The sequence below is a fragment of the Cuculus canorus genome, chromosome 26 (genome assembly GCF_017976375.1).
Source record: "Cuculus canorus isolate bCucCan1 chromosome 26, bCucCan1.pri, whole genome shotgun sequence".
Classification (NCBI taxonomy): Eukaryota; Metazoa; Chordata; class Aves; order Cuculiformes; family Cuculidae; genus Cuculus; species Cuculus canorus.
The window spans coordinates 3,538,180-3,556,606 of NC_071426.1; the positions used below are offsets into that span (position 1 = coordinate 3,538,180).

General features: G+C 60.1%; 1 protein-coding gene across 1 annotated transcript; it reads right to left on the reverse strand.

Moving 5' to 3' along the window:
• Positions 1–81: 81 nt before the first annotated feature.
• GGCX (gamma-glutamyl carboxylase) lies at positions 82–17,258 on the reverse strand (the record flags this gene model as incomplete). Its single annotated transcript, XM_054088774.1, has 14 exons — positions 82–299; positions 3,019–3,214; positions 4,159–4,306; positions 5,725–5,855; positions 6,549–6,718; positions 7,744–7,895; positions 7,983–8,114; positions 9,580–9,842; positions 10,543–10,706; positions 12,297–12,403; positions 12,522–12,600; positions 13,686–13,851; positions 15,404–15,562; positions 16,982–17,258. Coding segments are annotated over 14 exons (2,289 nt in total), but the record flags the coding sequence as incomplete, so codon positions are not given.
• Positions 17,259–18,427: the final 1,169 nt, after the last annotated feature.

Sequence of the window (18,427 nt, forward strand, 5' to 3'; positions counted from 1 at the left end):
CTGGAGGGGAAAAGGTGATTTAGAGTGATTTTGTGGGGGAGAAAAAGGCACTTTTTGGGTTTTGTAGATGGAGTGGGGGAGAAACTGAGGCCGTGGGGGGGATGAGATTAAAAAAGGTGAATTTATTGGGGGGGGAGATGAAAACATGGAGGTGTTATTGGGGGTGTTCGGAGCCGCCCTCGGGCCGCGCCTCCTCTTCCTCACCGCGCCAGTTGGCGAAGGTCACCTCCTGCGCCAACTGCTCGAGGGACGGGCGGCCCAGCGCCAGGTTCCGCAGCGAGATGGACGCCATCAGCGCGCTGGGGGGGAAAAGGGGGGAAAAGGGTGGAAGAAGGGCCTCGAGAGGAGGGCAAAACCGCCATTTTGAGGCTTCGCGGCGGGAAAAGGGGATTTTGGGGCTCCATAAGGGGGAAAAAAGGTGATTTATGAGGGGGGAAAGGTGATTATTGAGGCCTTATGGGTGGGGGAAAGGAGATTTTTGGGGGAAAAAAGAGTGATTTGGGGGATTTATGAGGGGGAAAGGAGATTTTTGAGGCCTTATGGGTGGGTGAAAGGAGATATTTTGGGGAAAAAAGGGTGATTTGGGGGATTTATGAGGGGAAAAGGTGATTTTTGAGGCTTGAGGGGTGGGGAAAAGGAGATTTGGGGGAAAAAAGGAGATTTGGGGGGAAAAAGGGAGATTTGGGGGGAAAAAGGGAGAGTTGGGGGATTTATGAGGGGAAAAGGTGATTTTTGAGGCTTTATGGGTGGGGAAAATGAAATTTGGGGGATTTATGAGGCAAAAAAGGGACTTTGGGGACTCGAGAGGAGGGAAAAACTGCCATTTTGAGGCTTCGGGGTGGGAAAAGGAGATTTTGGGGCTCCATAGGGGGGAAAAAAGGGTGATTTATGAGGGGGGAAAGGTGGTTATTGAGGCCTTATGGGTGGGGGAAAGGAGATTTAGGGGGAAAAAAGGTGATTTATGAGGGGGGAAAGGTGGTTATTGAGGCCTTATGGGTGGGGGAAAGGAGATTTGGGGGGAAAAAAGGGAGATTTCGGGGGAAAAAGGGTGATTTGGGAGATTTATGAGGGGAAGGTGATTTTTGAGGCTTGAGGGGTGGGGAAAAGGAGATTTGGGGGGAAAAAAGGAGATTTGGGGGGAAAAAGGGAGATTTGGGGGGAAAAAAGGGAGATTTGGGGGAAAAAAGGGAGATTTGGGGGATTTATGAGGGGAAAAGGTGATTTTTGAGGGTTCGTGGTTGGGGAAAAGGGGATTTTGGGGACTTCATGGGGTGAAAAAAGGTGGGGTTGGGGTGAAAAAAGGGTGATTTGAGGGATTTATTGGAGGGGAAGGTGATTTTTGAGGCTTTGTGGGTGGGGAAAAGGAGATTTGGGGGATTTATGAGGGGGAAAAGGAGATTTTTGAGGCTTTATGGGTGGGGGAAAGGAGACTTGGGGGGAAAAAAAGGGAGATTTCGGGGGAAAAAGGGTGATTTGGGAGATTTATGAGGGGAAAAGGTGATTTTTGAGGGTTCGTGGGTGGGGAAAAGGGGATTTTTGGGGAAAAAAGGGAGATTTGGGGGGAAAAAAGGGAGATTTGGGGGGAAAAAAGGGAGATTTGGGGGGAAAAAAGGGAGATTTGGGGGGAAAAAAGGGAGATTTGGGGGGAAAAAAGGGAGATTTGGGGGATTTATGAGGGGAAAAGGTGATTTTTGAGGCTTTATGGGTGGGGAAAATGAGATTTGGGGGATTTATGAGGGGGAAAAGGGGGAAAAAGGGACTTTGGGGACTCGAGATGAGGGAAAAACCGCCATTTTGAGGCTTCGGGGCGGGAAAAGGAGATTTTGGGGCTCCATAGGGGGGAAAAAGGTGATTTATGAGGGGGGAAAGGTGGTTATTGAGGCCTTATGGGTGGCGGAAAGGAGATTTTTTGGGGAAAAAAGGGTTATTTGGGGGATTTATGAGGGGAAAAGGTGATTTTTGAGGGTTCGTGGGGGGCAAAAAAGGTGATTTGAGGGATTTATTGGAGGGGAAGGTGATTTTTGAGGCTTTGTGGGTGGGGAAAAGGTTTGGTGGGGAAAAAAGGAGATTTTGTGGGGAAAAAGGAGATTTGGGGGATGTATGAGAGGGAAAGGTGATTTTTGAGGCTTTGTGGGTGGGGAAAAGTAGATTTGGGGGATTTATGAGGGGAAAAAGGGACTTTGGGGACTCGAGAGGAGGGAAAAACCGCCATTTTGAGGCTTCGCGGCGGGAAAAGGGGATTTTGGGGCTCCATAGGGGGAAAAAAGGTGATTTATGAGGGGGGAAAGGTGGTTATTGAGGCTTTATGGATGGCGGAAAGGAGATTTTGGGGGGAAAAAAGGGTGATTTGGGGGATTTATGAGGGGAAAGGGGGATTTTGGGGACTTCATGGGGTGAAAAAAGGTGGGGTTGGGGTGAAAAAAGGGTGATTTGAGGGATTTATTGGAGGGAAAGGTGATTTTTGAGGCTTTGTGGGTGGGGAAAGGAGATTGCGTGGGGAAAAAGGAGATTTGGGAGGAAAAAAAAGGAGAGTTGGGGGATTTATGAGAGGGAAAGGTGATTTTTGAGGCTTTACGGGTGGGGAAAATGAGATTTGGGGGATTTATGAGGGGAAAAAGGAGGAAAAAGGGACTTTGGGGACTCGAGAGGAGGGAAGAACCGCCATTTTGAGGCTTCGGGGCGGGAAAAGGAGATTTTGGGGCTCCAATGGGGGAAAAAAGGTGATTTATGAGAGGGGAAAGGTGATTATTGAGGCCTTATGGGTGGGGGAAAGGAGATTTATTGGGGAAAAAGGGTGATTTGGGGGATTTATGAGAGGAAAAGGTGATTTTTGAGGCTTTATGAGTGGGGAAATGGAGATTTTGGGGCTTCATGGGGGTGAAGAAAGGTGATTTGGGGGCTTCAGAGGAGGAAAAAAAGACAATTTGGGGACTTTTTGTGGGAGGGAAAAAGCAATTTGGGGGCTTTTTTTGGGGAAAAGGCAATTCTAGAGGAAAAGATGATGATTTTGGGTCTCACCTGCGCCGGAAGAGGTAGAATTTCTTGCGGAGGAAGCGGAGGAAGCGTTGGGCCAGGCTGGTCTCCTGCCTTCGGCTCCGCTCCTCCATCCGCCGCTGCCGCCGCAGGAACGCGGCCACCACCGGATCGGCCACCGCGCCGGCCGCCAGCGGCTCCCCAAGGATGGGCCGCAGCTCGGGGGGCAGCGGCTCCGTCTCTGGGGGAAAAAGGGGGAGCGGGGATGGAACCCCGGCTTGTGAGGGGGGGACAGGAGGCATAGGGCAGAAAAGGAAGGTTTGGGGCCAAAAAAGGAAGGTTCGGAGGGGGAAAAGGAAGGTTCGGAGGGGGAAAAGGAAGGTTTGGGGCCAAAAAAGGAAGGTTCGGAGGGGGAAAAGGAAGGTTCGGAGGGGGAAAACGGAGGGTTTGGGGGCGGGAAGGAGGGTTTGGGGGGGAAAAAGGAAGGTTTTTTTGGGGAAAAGGAAGGTTTGGGGGGGAAAAAAGTTTAGGGGGAGAAAGGGAAGGTTTGCAGGGGAAAAGGAAGGATTTTGGGGAAAAAGGAGGGTTTGAGGGGGAAAGGAAGGTTTGGGTGGTGAAAAAGGACGGTTTGGGGGGGAAAAGGGAAGGTTTGGGGGGAAAGGGGAAGGTTTGGGGGGGAAAAGGGAAGGTTGGGGGGGAAAAGGGAAGGTTTGGGGGGGAAAAGGGAAGGTTTGGGGGGGAAAAGGGAAGGTTAGGGGGGAAAAAGGGAAGGTTAGGGGGGGAAAAGGGAAGGTTAGGGGGGGAAAAGGGAAGGTTAGGGGGGGAAAAGGGAAGGTTAGGGGGGGAAAGGGAAGGTTGGGGGAGGAAAAAAGGGAGGTTTGTGGCTGGAAATAATGGATTTTGTGGAATAAAGGGGAGATTTTGGGGCTGAACCCCCAGGTTTTGAGAACTGGGGATTGGGGGGGTCCCCAGAACCCCTCCCGTGCCTGGTGCTGAGCAGAGGGGATTGGGGGGTCCCCAGGGTGCTCCCCAAAGCCCAGGGGTGAACCAGGAGGGACTTGGGGAGGTCCCAGGGACCCTCCTCAACCTCAGAAGCGAGACGGGGGAATCGAGAGGCTCCTCTGGTGGGATTCGGGGGGTTCTCCAGGGCCCTCTGTGAGTTGGGGGGCGCTGGGGGTCCCTCACCGGTGCCGTTGCGTACGCGGTCCCGCAGCTCCTGCAGCCGCGTCAGGTTCTTCTCCAGCGCCAACGCCGTTGTGTTGACGAAGACGTAAGAGTAGCACGAGGGCTCCGGGGACACCGTGTGCACCTTGTGGTACTGCCCCGGCGGCAGCTGCGCGGGGGGTCAGCACCCCAGGGACCCCCAAAACCCCCCAGATCCACCAGGGAACCCCCAAACCTCACCAAGGAGCCCCCAAATCCCCATCACACCCCACCAGGGACCCCCAAACCAACCATGGAATGCCAAAATCCCACCAAGGAGCCCTCAAATCCCCATCACACCCCACCATGGATCCCCAAAACCACCATGGAACCCCCAAACCCCATCAGGGATCCCCAAACCAACCATGGAACCCCAAACCCCACCAAGGAGCCCCCAAATCCCCATCACACCCCACCAGGGACCCCCAAACCAACCATGGAACCCCACAAATCCACCAGGGAACCCCCAAACTCCACCAAGGAGCCCCCAAATCCCCATCACAGCCCACCAGGGATCCCCAAACCAACCATGGAACCCCCAAACCCACCACAGAAACCCCAAACCCCATCAAGGAGCCCCCAAATCCCCATCACACCCCATCAGGGACCCCAAAATCCACCAGGGAACCCCCAAACCCCATCAAGGAGCCCCCAAATCCCCATCACAGCCCATCAGGGATCCCCAAACCAACCATGGAACCCCAAACCCCACCAAGGAGCCCCCAAATCCCCATCACAGCCCATCAGGGATCCCCAAACCCACCATGGTACCCCAAAATCCACCAGGGAACCCCCAAACCCCACCAAGGAGCCCCCAGATCCCCATCACAGCCCACCAGGGATCCCCAAACTCACCATGGAACCCCCAAACCCCACCAAGGAGCCCCCAAATCCCCATCACAGCCCACCAGGGACCCTCCAAACCCACCAGGGAACCCCCAAACCCCACCAAGGAGCCCCCAAATCCCCATCACAGCCCACCAGGGATCCCCAAACCAACCATGGAACCCCAAACCCCACCAAGGAGCCCCCAAATCCCCATCACACCCCACCAGGGACCCTCCAAATCCACCAGGGAACCCCCCAAGCCCCTATAAGGAGCCCCCAAATCCTTGTCACACCCCACCAGGGACCCTCCAAATCTCCCCAAACCCCATCAGGAGCCCCCAAACCCCACCAAGGAGCCCCCAAACCCCCATCACACCCCACCAGGGATCCCCAAACCCACCATAGAATCCCCAAACCCTACCAAGGAGCCCCCAAATCCCCATCATGCCCCACCAGGGTTCCCAAAACCAACCAGGGAACCCCCAAACCCCACCCAAGGAGCCCCCAAAGCTCCCCAAACCCCATCAGGAGCCCCCAAAGCCCACCAGGGATCCCACAAACTCCACTACAACCCCATTGGGATCCCCCCCAAGAAGTCCTCAATCCCACCAGGAGCCCTCAAAGCCCCCAAGGACCCCTCAAAGCCCACCAGGGAGCCCTCAAAGCCCACCAGGGAGCCCTCAAAGCCCACCAGGGTCCCCCCCAAATGCCACCACTGACCTGCATCCCCTCGCCCTCCCGCAGGGAGAGGTTCCGGTGCTGCTCCACCAGCTCCACCAGCACCTCTCCCCGCAGCACCTGTAGGCTGGTGTTGCCCAGGTCCTCGCTGACAAAGTTCTCCAGGTGAAGGCCTGGAGAAAGGGAAGAATCATGGAACACTTGAATAGTTTGGGTTAGAAGGGACCTTAAACCTATCCAGTTCCATCTCATCCATGGGCAGGGACACCTCCCGCTGGATCAGGGGCTCCAAGCGCCATCCAACCTGGCCTGGAACCCCTCCAGGGATGGAGCAGCCATCACTACTCTGGGTGATCTGTTGGATTCATGGAATCATGGAATGGTTTGGGTTGGAAAGAACCATCAAGACAACCCAGTTCCACCTCATCCATGGGCAGGAACACCTCCCGCTGGCTCAAGGGCTCCAAGCACCATCCAACGTGGCCTTGAACCCCTCCAGAGATGGAGCAGCTCTGGGCAATCTGGACCAGAGCCTCCAACCCTCATTATGAAGAACATCTTCCTACCATCTCATCTCAATCTCCCCTTTTGCAGCTGAAAACCGTTCCTCCTCATCCTCTCCCCAATCCAGAGCTCCTCCTCCAGCTTTCCTGGAGCTCTTTTCCACGCTGGAAGCTGCTCTAAGGTTCTCCTTGGAGTCTTCTCCAGACTGAACAACCCCAACTCTCTCAGCCTGTCCTCCAGGAGGTTCTCCAGCTCTTGGATCATCTCCATGGCCTCCTCTTGGCCGCCCTCCACCAACTCCGTGTCCTCCCTGTGCTGAGGACTCCAGTTTGGGGGTCTCAGCAGCCCCCCCAACTCCGTACCAGGGAAATCGGCGATGAAGACGATGTCCGTGTGTCCGTCCAGGCGGCTCTCCAACTCCTGCAGCCGCTGGCGCCAGGGCGAGAGCTCCAGGAGCAGAGGCAGCACCCACGGCGTAGGCGTCCACGGCGACCACGGCGCCCGCACCAGGTCCACGCGCGGGTCCACCAGCCTGCGGCGACGGGAACGGCCCCTCAGCACCCCCAAAATCCCCCCCAAAACAACCCCTCTGCTCCCTCAAAATCCCCTCATCGCCCCATGAACCCCTTGGTGACCCCCAAAGTGAGCCCTCTACACTCACCAAAATCCCCTCATCGCCCCCCAGAACCCCTTGGTGACCCCCAAAATGAGCCCTCTACACCCACCAAAATCCCCTCATCGCCCCCAGAACCCCTTGGTGACCCCCCAAAATGAGCCCTCTACACCCACCAAAATCCCCTCATCGCCCCCAGAACCCCTTGGTGACCCCCAAAATGAGCCCTCTACACCCACCAAAATCCCCTCATCGCCCCCAAAACCCCTCTGTCACCTCCAAAACCCCATCCATGATACAAAACAACCCCTGTGTCCCAAAAAAACCCTCTGTGTCCCCCAAAAACCCTCTGTGACCCACAAAACAACCCCTCATCGCCCCAAAAACCCCTCTGCGCTCCCCAAACCCCTTGGTGACCCCCAAAACAATCCCTCTGTGCCCACCAAAATCCCCTCATTGCCCCCAAAACCCCTCTGTCACCCCCAAAATCCCATCTGTGCTGCAAAACAACCCCTCTGTGCTCCCAAAACCCCTCTCTGAGCCCCCAACGACCCCTCTGCACCCCCCAAACCCCTCTGTGAGCCCCAAAACGAGCCCTCTGCGCCCACCAAAATCCCCTCATCGCCCCCAAAACCCCTGTCACCCCCAAAACAACCCCTCTGTACCCCCTAAAACCCCTCTGTATCCCCCAAAACACCTCTGCGCCCCCCAAAACAAGCCCTCTGCACCCACCAAAATCCCCTTATCACCCCCAAACCCCTCTGTCACCCCCAAAATATCACCTGTGCTGCAAAACAACCCCTCTGCGCCCACCAAAATCCCCTCATCGCCCCCAGAACTCCTCTGTCACCCCCAAAACTCCATCTGTGCTGCAAAACAACCCCTCATCGCCCCCAAACCCCCTCTGTGAGCCCCAAAACAAAGCCTCCGCGCCCCCCAAACACCTCTGCTGGAAGCGGTCGTTAATGGAGACCCAGATGTCGAAGTAGATCTGGGGTTGGGAGACGTTATAGCGAGGCAGGAGCTCGCTCAGGCACGTCGAGTATTGCTTCAACATATCCGCGTGATCCTTCCAGCGACGGCTTTGCGTGAAAACCTGCGCGGGAGAAGACATCGGATGGGTTTGGGGGGGCCATAACGACGTCCCCGCGTGCCCCCCTGCCCGCTCCGGGTCCTCGCTCACCCCAGGTTTGAGGTAGCCCACGTCGCCGGTGACTCCGTCGCGATAGGTGATCTTGACGTGTTGGTGGAAGCGGGAGTGGACCATCATGTCCCACGAGTAGCCGTAGAGGCCGTTGGTCCAGTTGTTGTAGCCCTGAGGGGGATTTTAGGGGGGGGGCGAGGGGGTGGCACCGTGTCCCCACACCCCTGCGACACCTTTGGGGCCCTTTGTCCCCAGTTCCCTCTGTCCCCATCCTTATGGGCCCCAATGTCTCCCCAACATTGACCCCATGTCCCCCCTTCCCCTGTGACCCCCCCCCTCCCTGCACCCCTCTGTCCCCATACCCCTGTGACCCCCCCAGCCCTGTCCCCATGTCCCCCTCTCCCCATACCCCTGTGACCCCCCCTCCCTGCGCCCCTCTGTCCCCATACCCCTGTGACCCCCCCAGCCCTGTCCCCATGTCCCCCTCTCCCCTGCGACCCCTCCGTGTCCCCCTCTCCCCATACCCCTGTGACCCCCCTCGCGCCCCTCTGTCCCCATCCCCCTGTGACCCCCCCAGCACTGTCCCCATGTCCCCCCTCCCCTGTGACCTCCCCATGTCCCCGTCCCCATACCCTTGTGACCCCCCTGTGTCCCCATGTCCCCCTCTCCCCTGTGACCCCCCCTGCATCCCCATGTTCCCCCTCCCCTGTGACCCCCCCATGTCCCCATCCCCATAACCCTGTGACACCCCCCCAGCCCTGTCCCCATGTCCCCATCCCCCTGTGACCCCCCCCAGCCCTGTCCCCATGTCCTTCCCTCCCCTGTGACCCCCCCCCCAGCCCTGTCCCCATGTCCCTATACCCCTGTGACCCCCCCGTGTCCCCCAAATAACTCATGTGCCAGAAATACCCCCCTCGTGTCCCCCAAAATAGCCCCATTCCCCCCAAAATAGCCCCCAAGACCTCCAAAATAGCGCACATGTCCCCCAAAATACCCCCCTAATGTCCCCCAAAATACCCCCCTAATGTCCCCCAAAATAGTCCCCATCCCCCCAAAATAGCCCTTATATCCCCCAAAATAGCCCCCAAGACCCCCAAAATACCCCAACGTCCCCCAAAATAGCCCCCAAGACCCCCAAAATAGCCCCAAGTCCCCCAAAATACCCCCATGTCCCCCAAAATAGCCCCCAAGACCCCCAAAATAAACCCATCCTGAGAAATAGCCCCCGTATCACCCCCAAATTCCCCCATTCCCCCCACATACCCCCTCATGTCCCCCAAAATAGCCCCCATGTCCCCCAAATAGCCCCCATGTCCCCCAAAATACCCCCCCAAATCACCCCAAAATAGCCCCCATGTCCCCCAAATAGCCCCCATCCCCCAAAATACCCCCCTCATGTTCCCCAAAATAGCCTCCAAGTCCCCCAAAATAGCTCCCATCCCCCCAAAAATACCCATGTCCCCCAAAATAGGCCCCCATCCCCAGAAATAGCCCTCCCCATGTCCACAAAAAAGCCCCCACATCCCCCAAAATGAACTTTATCTTCCCCTCAAAATGCCCTCAGGTCCCCCAAAATGCCCTCAGGTCCCCCAAAATAGCCCCCCATCCCCCAAAAAAAATTCCCCCCCCCTCCCACCTGGGTGATGAAGTGGGAATACGGCAGGAAGAGCTGCTCGAGGATGTAGAGGAGGGTGAAGGCGGCGGCGAAATGCTGACGCTTTCGTAGCCCCCCCCGGGGTCCCCCCCGTCCCCCATAAATGCAATCGGGGCTCGGTCGGGGGGGGCGGGTGCTGGGAAGGACCCCCCTAAACCAAGAGGGGCAGCGGGCGCAGAGGCGACGCGGCCAACTCGGGTGACAGAACAGCCCGCTGGCCACCAGCATGGTGTAGGGGAACATCCCTGGAAAGGGGGGGGCACAGCCTTAGGGACCCCCCCAATGCACCCCCTCATCCCCCCTCCCAGGCAGGGGGAGCTGGAGGGGGGGCACCTCAAAATAGGGGAGCTCTAAGGCCAAGGTAAGGGGGATTTAGGGGGTGGGAGGGTCCCAGGATGGGGGTGTCTGGGTGCCCCCTCCCAGGTTGGGGGGCTCTGGGGGTGTCCCTGTTAAAGGTATAAGGGATTTTAGGGGTGTCTGAGTGCCCCTCCCTCCATTCTGGGGGGTTTAGGGGTGCCCCTGCCCAGGGTAAGGGGGATTTGGGGGGTGGGAGGGTCCCAGGATGAGGGTGTCTGGGTGCGCCCCCCGCCCCCAAAAGTTGGATGGTTCTGGGGGTGCCCCTGCTGAGGGTATAAGGGATTTTGGGGGTGTCTGGGTGCCCCTACCCTCAAGACAGGGGGGATTTTAGGGGTGTCTGAGTGCCCCCTCAGGATAGGGGGCTTCTGGGGGTGCCCTTCCCAAAACTGAGGGGCTTTGAGGGGTGTCTGGGAGCCCCCACTCTGCCTTGGGGTGTTTTTTGGGGTGTCTGAGCACCCCCTTAGGATACGGGGGGGGGCTCTGGGGGTACCCCTAAGCAGGGTATGAGGGATTTTTTGGGGGGGTGTGTGGGTTTCTATCCCCCACACACAGGACAGGGATTTATTTTGGGGTGCTGCCCCCCCTCACCGATGCTGAAGAGCTGTGAGTTCATGCAGTGAAAGTAGGTGACGAGGATGAGGCCGAAGGGCCGAGAGGCGTCGAAGAAGAGGAGGAACCCGGCGGAGAGGTCGAGCAGCAGTCCCCCCCCGTGCACCACCAGCAGGTTCGTCAGCTCCTCCGACAGCAGCAGCCTGCGGGCACCGCCCTCACCTTCCTCACCCCAACACCACCCTCCTCCTCCTCAGCCCCCTTGTCTTCATCCTCCTCCTCCCCACCGTCCTCATCTTCGCCCTCCTCCTCCTCATGCTTCACCGTTCTCGTCTTCACTCTCTTCCTCCTCACCATCCTCGTCTTCGCCCTCCTCACCCTCCTCATCTTCACCCTCACCATCCTCATCTTCATCCTCCTCCTCCTCACACTTGACCGTCCTCATCTTCTTCCTCCTCACTGTCCTCATCTTCGCCCTCCTCCTCCTCATGCTTCACCGTTCTCATCTCCATCCTCCTCCTCCTCACCATCCTCATCTTCACTCTCCTCACCGTTCTCATCTTCACCATCTTCGTCTTCACCCTCCTCACCGTCCTCATTGTCGCCCTCCTCCTCCTCGCACTTCACTGTCCTCATCTTCTCCCTCCTCACCATCCTCATCTTCACCCTCCTCCTCCTCATGCTTCACCGTTCTCTTCATCCTCCTCCTCACCATCCTCATCTTCACCGTTCTCATCATCACCCTCCTCACCGTCCTCGTCTTCGCCCTCCTCCTCCTCACGCTTCACCGTTCTCATCTTCATCCTCCTCCTCCTCACCATCTTTGTCTTCGCCCTCCTCCTCCTCACTGTCCTCATCTTCGCCCTCCTCCTCCTCATGCTTCACCGTTCTCATCTTCATCCTCCTTCTCCTCACCGTCCTCATCTTCACCCCCCTCCTCCTCACACTTCACTGTCCTCATCTTCACCCTCCTCACCGTCCTCATCTTTTCCTCCTCACCGTCCTCATCTTCGCCCTCCTCCTCCTCACGCTTCACTGTCCTCATCTTCACCCCCCTCCTCCTCACACTTCACTGTCCTCATCTTCACCCTCCTCACCGTCCTCATCTTTTCCTCCTCACCGTCCTCATCTTCACCCCCCTCCTCCTCACACTTCACTGTCCTCATCTTCACCCTCCTCACCGTCCTCATCTTTTCCTCCTCACCGTCCTCATCTTCGCCCTCCTCCTCCTCACGCTTCACCGTCCTCATCTTCACCCTCCTCACCATCCTCATCTTCACTGTCCTCATCTTCATCCTCCTCACCATCCTCATCTTCCCCCTCATCATCCTCATCTTCTCCCTCCTCACCGTCCTCATCTTTCCTCACTTTCTCACCTTCATCCTCCACCTCCTCATCCTCCTCCACCTCCACCTCCTCACCTTCATCCTCCACTTCCTCACCTCAACAGCCTCACCTTCACCTTCCTCCTTCTCAGCTCAACACCCTCACCTTCACCTCCCTCATCCTCACCCTCCTCATCTTCATCCTCCACCTCCTCACCCTCATCTTCATCCTCCTCCCCTTCCTCCTCTTCACCCACCACTTTCTCACCATCACCCTCCTCATCCTCCACCTCCTCACTTTCACCCTCCACTCCCTCACCTCAACATCCTCAATCTTCACCTTCCTCCTCCTCAGCTCAACACCCTCACCTTCACCTCCCTCATCCTCACCCTGACCTTCCTCATCCTCTCCCCATCCATAACACCTCCTCATCCTCCCCCCATCCCCTTCCTCCTCCTCCTCCTCACTTGAAGGGCGCGAAGAGCCAGTGCCGGGCGAGGGAGCCCATGGAGTAACCGCACACCCAGTCAGCGTCCAACTTCTTCAGCCCCGCGATGAAGTAGACGATGAAGATCTGGAGGTGGGAAGAAGTGATGGATGAGGGATGAAGGGTGGTCCTGGTAGGGGGAGGGACAGGGGGGACGGGGACATCCTGTGCTTGGGGACAGGGGACGAGGGGTGGGGACACCCACCTGGGCACGCAGCAGGGTGTAATTCCAGAGCGGGATGTGGGCGTTCCTCTTCTGGGGACGGAGCAGCCCGTCCACTGAGCTGGGGGACACGGGGGGACACGGGCGATGGCACCCCTCTGCCACCGCGGGGGGGACACAGGCGATGGCACCCCTCTGCCACCGCGGGGGGGGACACGGGCCACCACCCCCCAGAACCCCAGACACGGCACAAGGGGACACGGGGGACCCCGGGGTCAGTGTCACCCCCTGGAACTCAGCCCCAATGTGACCCCAGACCCCCTTCTACCCCACCGTGACCCCAGATCCTCTTCCACCCCAAACTCAGCCCCACAGTGACCCCAGACCTCATCCCACCCCACAAACTCAGCCCCACGGTGACCCCAGACCCCCTTCCACCCCACGAACTCAGCCCCACCGTGACCCCAGACCCCCCTTCCACCCCACAAACTCAGCCTCACGGTAATCTCAGGCCCCCCTCCTACCCCACAGTGACCCCAAATCCTTTCCCACCCCACAAACCCAGCCCCACAGTGACCCCAGACCTCATCCCACCCCACAAACTCAGCCCCACGGTGACCCCAGACCCCCCTCTACCCCACAGTGACCCCAGATCCTCTTCTACCCCACAAACTCAGCCCCACGGTGACCCCAAACCGCCTTCTACCCCACAAACTCAGCCCCACGGTAATCTCAGGCCCCCACTCCTACCCCACAGTGACCCCAAATCCTCTTCCACCCCACAAACCCAGCCCCACAGTGACCCCAGACCTCATCCCACCCCACAAACTCAGCACCACGGTAATCTCAGGCCCCTCCTTCTACCCCACAGTGACCCCAGACCCCGTCCCACCCCACAAACTCAGCCCCACGGTGACCCCAGACCCCGTCCCACCCCACAAACTCAGCCCCACGGTGACCCCAGACCCCTTCCACCCCACTAACTCAGCCCCACGGTGACCCCAGACCCCGTCCCACCCCACAAACTCAGCCCCACGGTGATCCCAGACCCAATCCCACCCCACAAACTCAGCCCCATGGTGACCCCAGACCCCGTCCCACCCCACAAACTCAGCCCCACGGTGACCCCAGACCCCGTCCCACCCCACAAACCCAGCCCCACGGTGACCCCACGGCACCCATCACCCCCCGCCCCCCGGTGCCCACCCGTAGCGGTCGGCGCCCAGCAGCGCCAGCTGGAAGGCCAGCAGCCCGTAGAGGTACGAGTGGTTGTTCCAGGAGGTCTTGTCCAGCAGCAGGAGGTACCAGTAGGGCCCCAGGAAGGCGGCGCAGCTCAGCCGGTAGCAGCACCCCACCATGATGCCCAGCGCTCCTGCCACGCCACAGCCATCGTCACCGTCTCTGTCCCCTCTCCCGGTCACGGTGTCCCTCCTCGGAGCCCTCCCAGAGCCTCCTGGTACTCGGGTCCCGGTCCCAGTGTCCATCCCAGTGCCCACCCACCCTTTGCCATCCTGGTGCCCATTCCAGGGACAGTTTCAGTGCCACCCCCAGCCCGGCCCTCTCCTGATCCCTGTCCTTGTGCCCATCCCAGTGCTCACCCGTATCCCAGTGCCCATTCCAGTGCTCACCCATATCCCAGTGCCCATCCCAGTCCTTGTCCCAGTCCCCATCCCCGTCCCAGCGTCCATCCTGTCTCCATGTCCATCCCTTGTCCCCATGCCCATCCCAGAACCCATCTCCATCCTCATCCCCATGCTTGTCCCCATGCCCAATCCCAGAGCCTGTCCCTGTCCCCATGCCCATCCCAGTGCTCGCCCTTGTCCCCATTCCAGTCCCTGTCCCCATCCCAGTGTTCATCCCTGTCTCTATGCCCATCCCAGTGCCTGTCCCTGTCCCCATGTCCATCCCTTGTCCCAGTGCTCATCCATCCCCATGTCCAATCCCAGTGCCCATTCCCATCCCCCATGCCAGTCCCTGTCCCCATCTCAGTCCCCATGTCAGTCCCCATCCCAGTCCCAGCGCCCATCCCTGTCCCCGTTCCCATCCCAGTGCCCATCCCTGTCCCCATCCCAGTGCCCATTCCTGTCCCCATCCCAGTCCCAGCACCCATCCCACTGCCTCCCCCTGTCCCCATCCCAGTGCCCATCCCTGTCCCCATCCCAGTCCCCGTCCCCATCCCTGTCCCCATCCCAGTCCCAGTGCCCATTCCTGTCCCCATCCCAGTCCCAGCGCCCATCCCACTGCCTCCCCCTGTCCCCATCCCCATCCCAGTCCCTGTCCCCATTCCGGTGCCCATCCGTGTCCCCGTCCCCATCTCCGTCCCTGTTCCTATCCCAGTGCCCATCCGTGTCCCCATCCCAGTCCTTGTCCCCATCTCAGTGCCCATCCCTGTCCCCGTCCCTGTCCCCGTTCCTGTTCCTATCCCAGTGCCCATCCGTGCCCCCATCCCAGTCCCCGTCCCCATCCCAGTGCCCATCCCTGTCCCCATCCCTGTCCCAGCGCCCATCTCAGTGCCCATCTGTGTCCCCATCCCGGTCCCAGTACCCATCCCAGTCCCCATCCCCGTCCCAGTCCCCGTCCCCGTCCCCGTCCCAGTGCCCGTCCCAGTGCCCATTCCTGTCCCCATCCCAGTCCCAGTGCCCATCCGTGTCCCCATCTCCGTCCCTGTTCCTATGCCAGTGCCCATCCGTGCCCCCATCCCTGTCCCTATCCCCATCCGTGTCCCCATCCGTGTCCCCATCTCCGTCCCTATCCCCATCCCAGTGCCCATCCCTGTCCCTGTCCCCATCTCCGTCCCTGTTCCTATCTCAGTGCCCATCCGTGCCCCCATCCCAGTCCCTGTTCCTATCCCAGTGCCCATCCCTGCCCCTATCCCCATCCCCGTGCCCCCCCGTGCCCCGGTCCCGCTCCCGGCGGGCGGTTACCCAGGAACATGACGGTGTAGAGCAGGTACATCCAGTCGAGGGGCAGCGGGCGCAGGAAGGGCAGCAGCGGGAAGCGACAAACCTCCAGCCCGTCCAGGAACCGCTGGTCCAGGTGTCCGAGCCCGCGCTCCTGGGGCACATCCAGCGCCATCAGCAGCCCTGCGGCACACGGTCACTGCCGGGGGGGCACCGCCCCAGCGGCCACTGACCCCCAAACCCGGCCAACGCGCCGTTGCTGACGTGTCACCGCCACGCGACGCCGACCCTCGGACCCCCCGAGTGCCTCAGTTTCCCCACAGATACCTCAGTCCCCCCTGTAACCCCCGAGTGCCCCTCAAATGCCTCAGTCCCTCCTCAAACCCCTCAGAGCCCCCAAACCCCTCAGTGCCCCCCGAAAGCCTCAGTCCTCCCTCAAAGCCCTGAGTGCCCCCAAACCCCTCAGTGCCCCCAAATACCTCAGTCCCCCCTCAAAGCCCTCAGTGCCCCCAAACCCCTCAGTGCCCCCAAATACCTCAGTGCCCTTCAATCCCCTCAGTGCCCCCTCAAACCCCTGAGTGGCCCCAAATGCCTCAGCCCCCGCTCAAACCCCTCAGTTCCCCCTCAAACCCCTTGGGGCCCCTAAAAGCCTCAGTCCCCCCTCAAATCCCTGAGAGGCCTCAAAAGCCTCAGTCCCCTCTCAAACCCCTCAGTGCCCCCTCAAACCCCTCAGTGCCCCTTCAAACCCCTCAGTGCCCCCTCAAACCCCTCAGAGCCCCCTCAAACCCCTCAGAGCCCCCTCAAACCCCGGAGTGCCCCCAAACCCCTCAGTCCCCCCTCAAACCCCTCAGTCCCCCCTCAAACTCCTCAGTGCCCCCAAACCCCTCAGTCTCCCCTCAAACCCCTGAGTGCCCCCAAACACCTCAGTCCCCCACAAGCCCCTCAGTGCCCCCCCAAACCCCTCAGTGCCCCCCCAAACCCCTCAGTCTCCCCTCAAACCCTTCAGTCTCCCTTCAAACCCCTCAGTGCCCCCTCAAACCCCTGAGTGCCCCCTCCAAACCCTTCAGTCCCCCTTCAAACCCCTCAGTGCCCCCTCAAACCCCTCAGTGCCCCCTCAAACCCCTCAGTGCCCCCAAATCCCTCAGTTCCCCCTCAAACCCCTCAGTGCCCCCAAACCCCTCAGTCTCCCCTCAAACCCCTGAGTGCCCCCAAACACCTCAGTCCCCCACAAGCCCCTCAGTGCCCCCCCAAACCCCTCAGTGCCCCCCCAAACCCCTCAGTCTCCCCTCAAACCCTTCAGTCTCCCTTCAAACCCCTCAGTGCCCCCTCAAACCCCTGAGTGCCCCCTCCAAACCCTTCAGTCCCCCTTCAAACCCCTCAGTGCCCCCTCAAACCCCTCAGTGCCCCCTCAAACCCCTCAGTGCCCCCAAATCCCTCAGTGCCCTCTCAAACCCCTCAGTGCCCCCTCAAATCCTTGTTACCGAAGCCTCCCCGGTCCCCCCACTCCCCACCCCCGCCATAACCGAGGCCGCCCCGGTCCCCCTACCCCCCACCCCCCCTCCCCCCCCTCTCGTTACCGATTCTCGCCCCCCCACCCCTCACCGAAAGCCCCCCGGAAGGCTCCGAGCGCGGCGGGGTCCGTGGGCCGGTGCAGCAAGCGGACGAAGCGGTGCCACCGCGTCAGGTCCCGCAGCTCGAAGCCCAGCAGGCGCTCAGCCCGCCCGGTCCCGGTGCTCTTACCGGCGGGGCGGGAGGCAGGGACTCTTCCCCCCACCGCCGCCGCCTCCTCCCCCCGCTCCGGCCGCCTCCGCCGAGCGGACCCTACTGGGGAGAAGGCGGGAGAACACGTCAGGGGGTTCCAAAGCACCGGGAACTCCCGTTATTCCCCCCCGGCCCCGCACCTTCCCGTACCCTCCGCCACCGCCATCGCCGCGGCCGCGCCCCCAAGTGACGTCAAGGGCAGAGTCACGCCCCCTTACACGTGTAGATCCACTAACCACGCCCCCTAACGGTGACGTCACCGAGGCACCAGCCAGTCAGTGCCGCCCAGGGAGGGGCGCGAGCCTCCCTGCCTCTCTGCATCGCTGTGGACACGCCCCTAAGTGACGTCACCGATGACAAGAGCCAATCAGACAACGCTATGACAGCGGGGGCGGGGCACGCACCTCCCGCCTCCCGCCCCGAACCCTCCGCCGTGGCCACGCCCCTTAAGTGACATCACGGCGCACAGGAGCCAATCAACGAGCCCCGCTCTTTGCCTCCGCCCCCTTGGCCACGCCCTCATAACCACGCCCGTGTCGGCCACGCCCACTTACCTGGGCACGCCCCTACCCGGAAAGCCCCCGGGGGCGGGGCCAGGGTGGGGTCAGGGGGCTCCGAGAGCGGCGGGAGCGCAGCCGGACATGGTGGGGTCGGGGGCTATAGGGGCTATGGGGGCTATAGGGGGCACTGGGTGCTCATAGGGCGCCCATAGAGCGCCCATAAGGCGCTTGAGGAAGTGCCTATAGGGCGCTGAGGGGGTATGGGGCGCCTGTGGGGGTCTATAGGCGGTCTGTAGGGCTCCTCTGGGGTGCTACGGGGGTCTATGGGGTACATAGGGGGTGACTACGGGGTCTGAGGTGCCTATGGGGTACATATGGGGCACTAACGGGTTCCCATGGTGCTTGAGGAAGTGCATATAGGGCGCCTATATGACGCTAGGGGGGATATGAGGCACCTATGGGGGTCTGTAGGGGGCTATAGGGCTCCTGTGGGGTGCCACGGGGGTCTATGGGGCACATAAGGGGTGACTCTGGGGTCTGGGGTGCCTATAGGTTACATATGGTGCGCTAACGGGTGCCCAGGGTGCTTGAGGAAGTGCATATAGGGCACCTACAGGACTCCAGGGGGGATATGAGGCGCCTATGGGGGTCTATAGGGGGTCTATGGGGCGCCTATGGGAGTCTATAGGGGGTCTATGGGGTGCCTATGGGGTCTATGGGGTGCCTATGGGGTCTGGGGTGCCTATAGGTTACATATGGTGCGCTAACGGGTGCCCAGGGTGCTTGA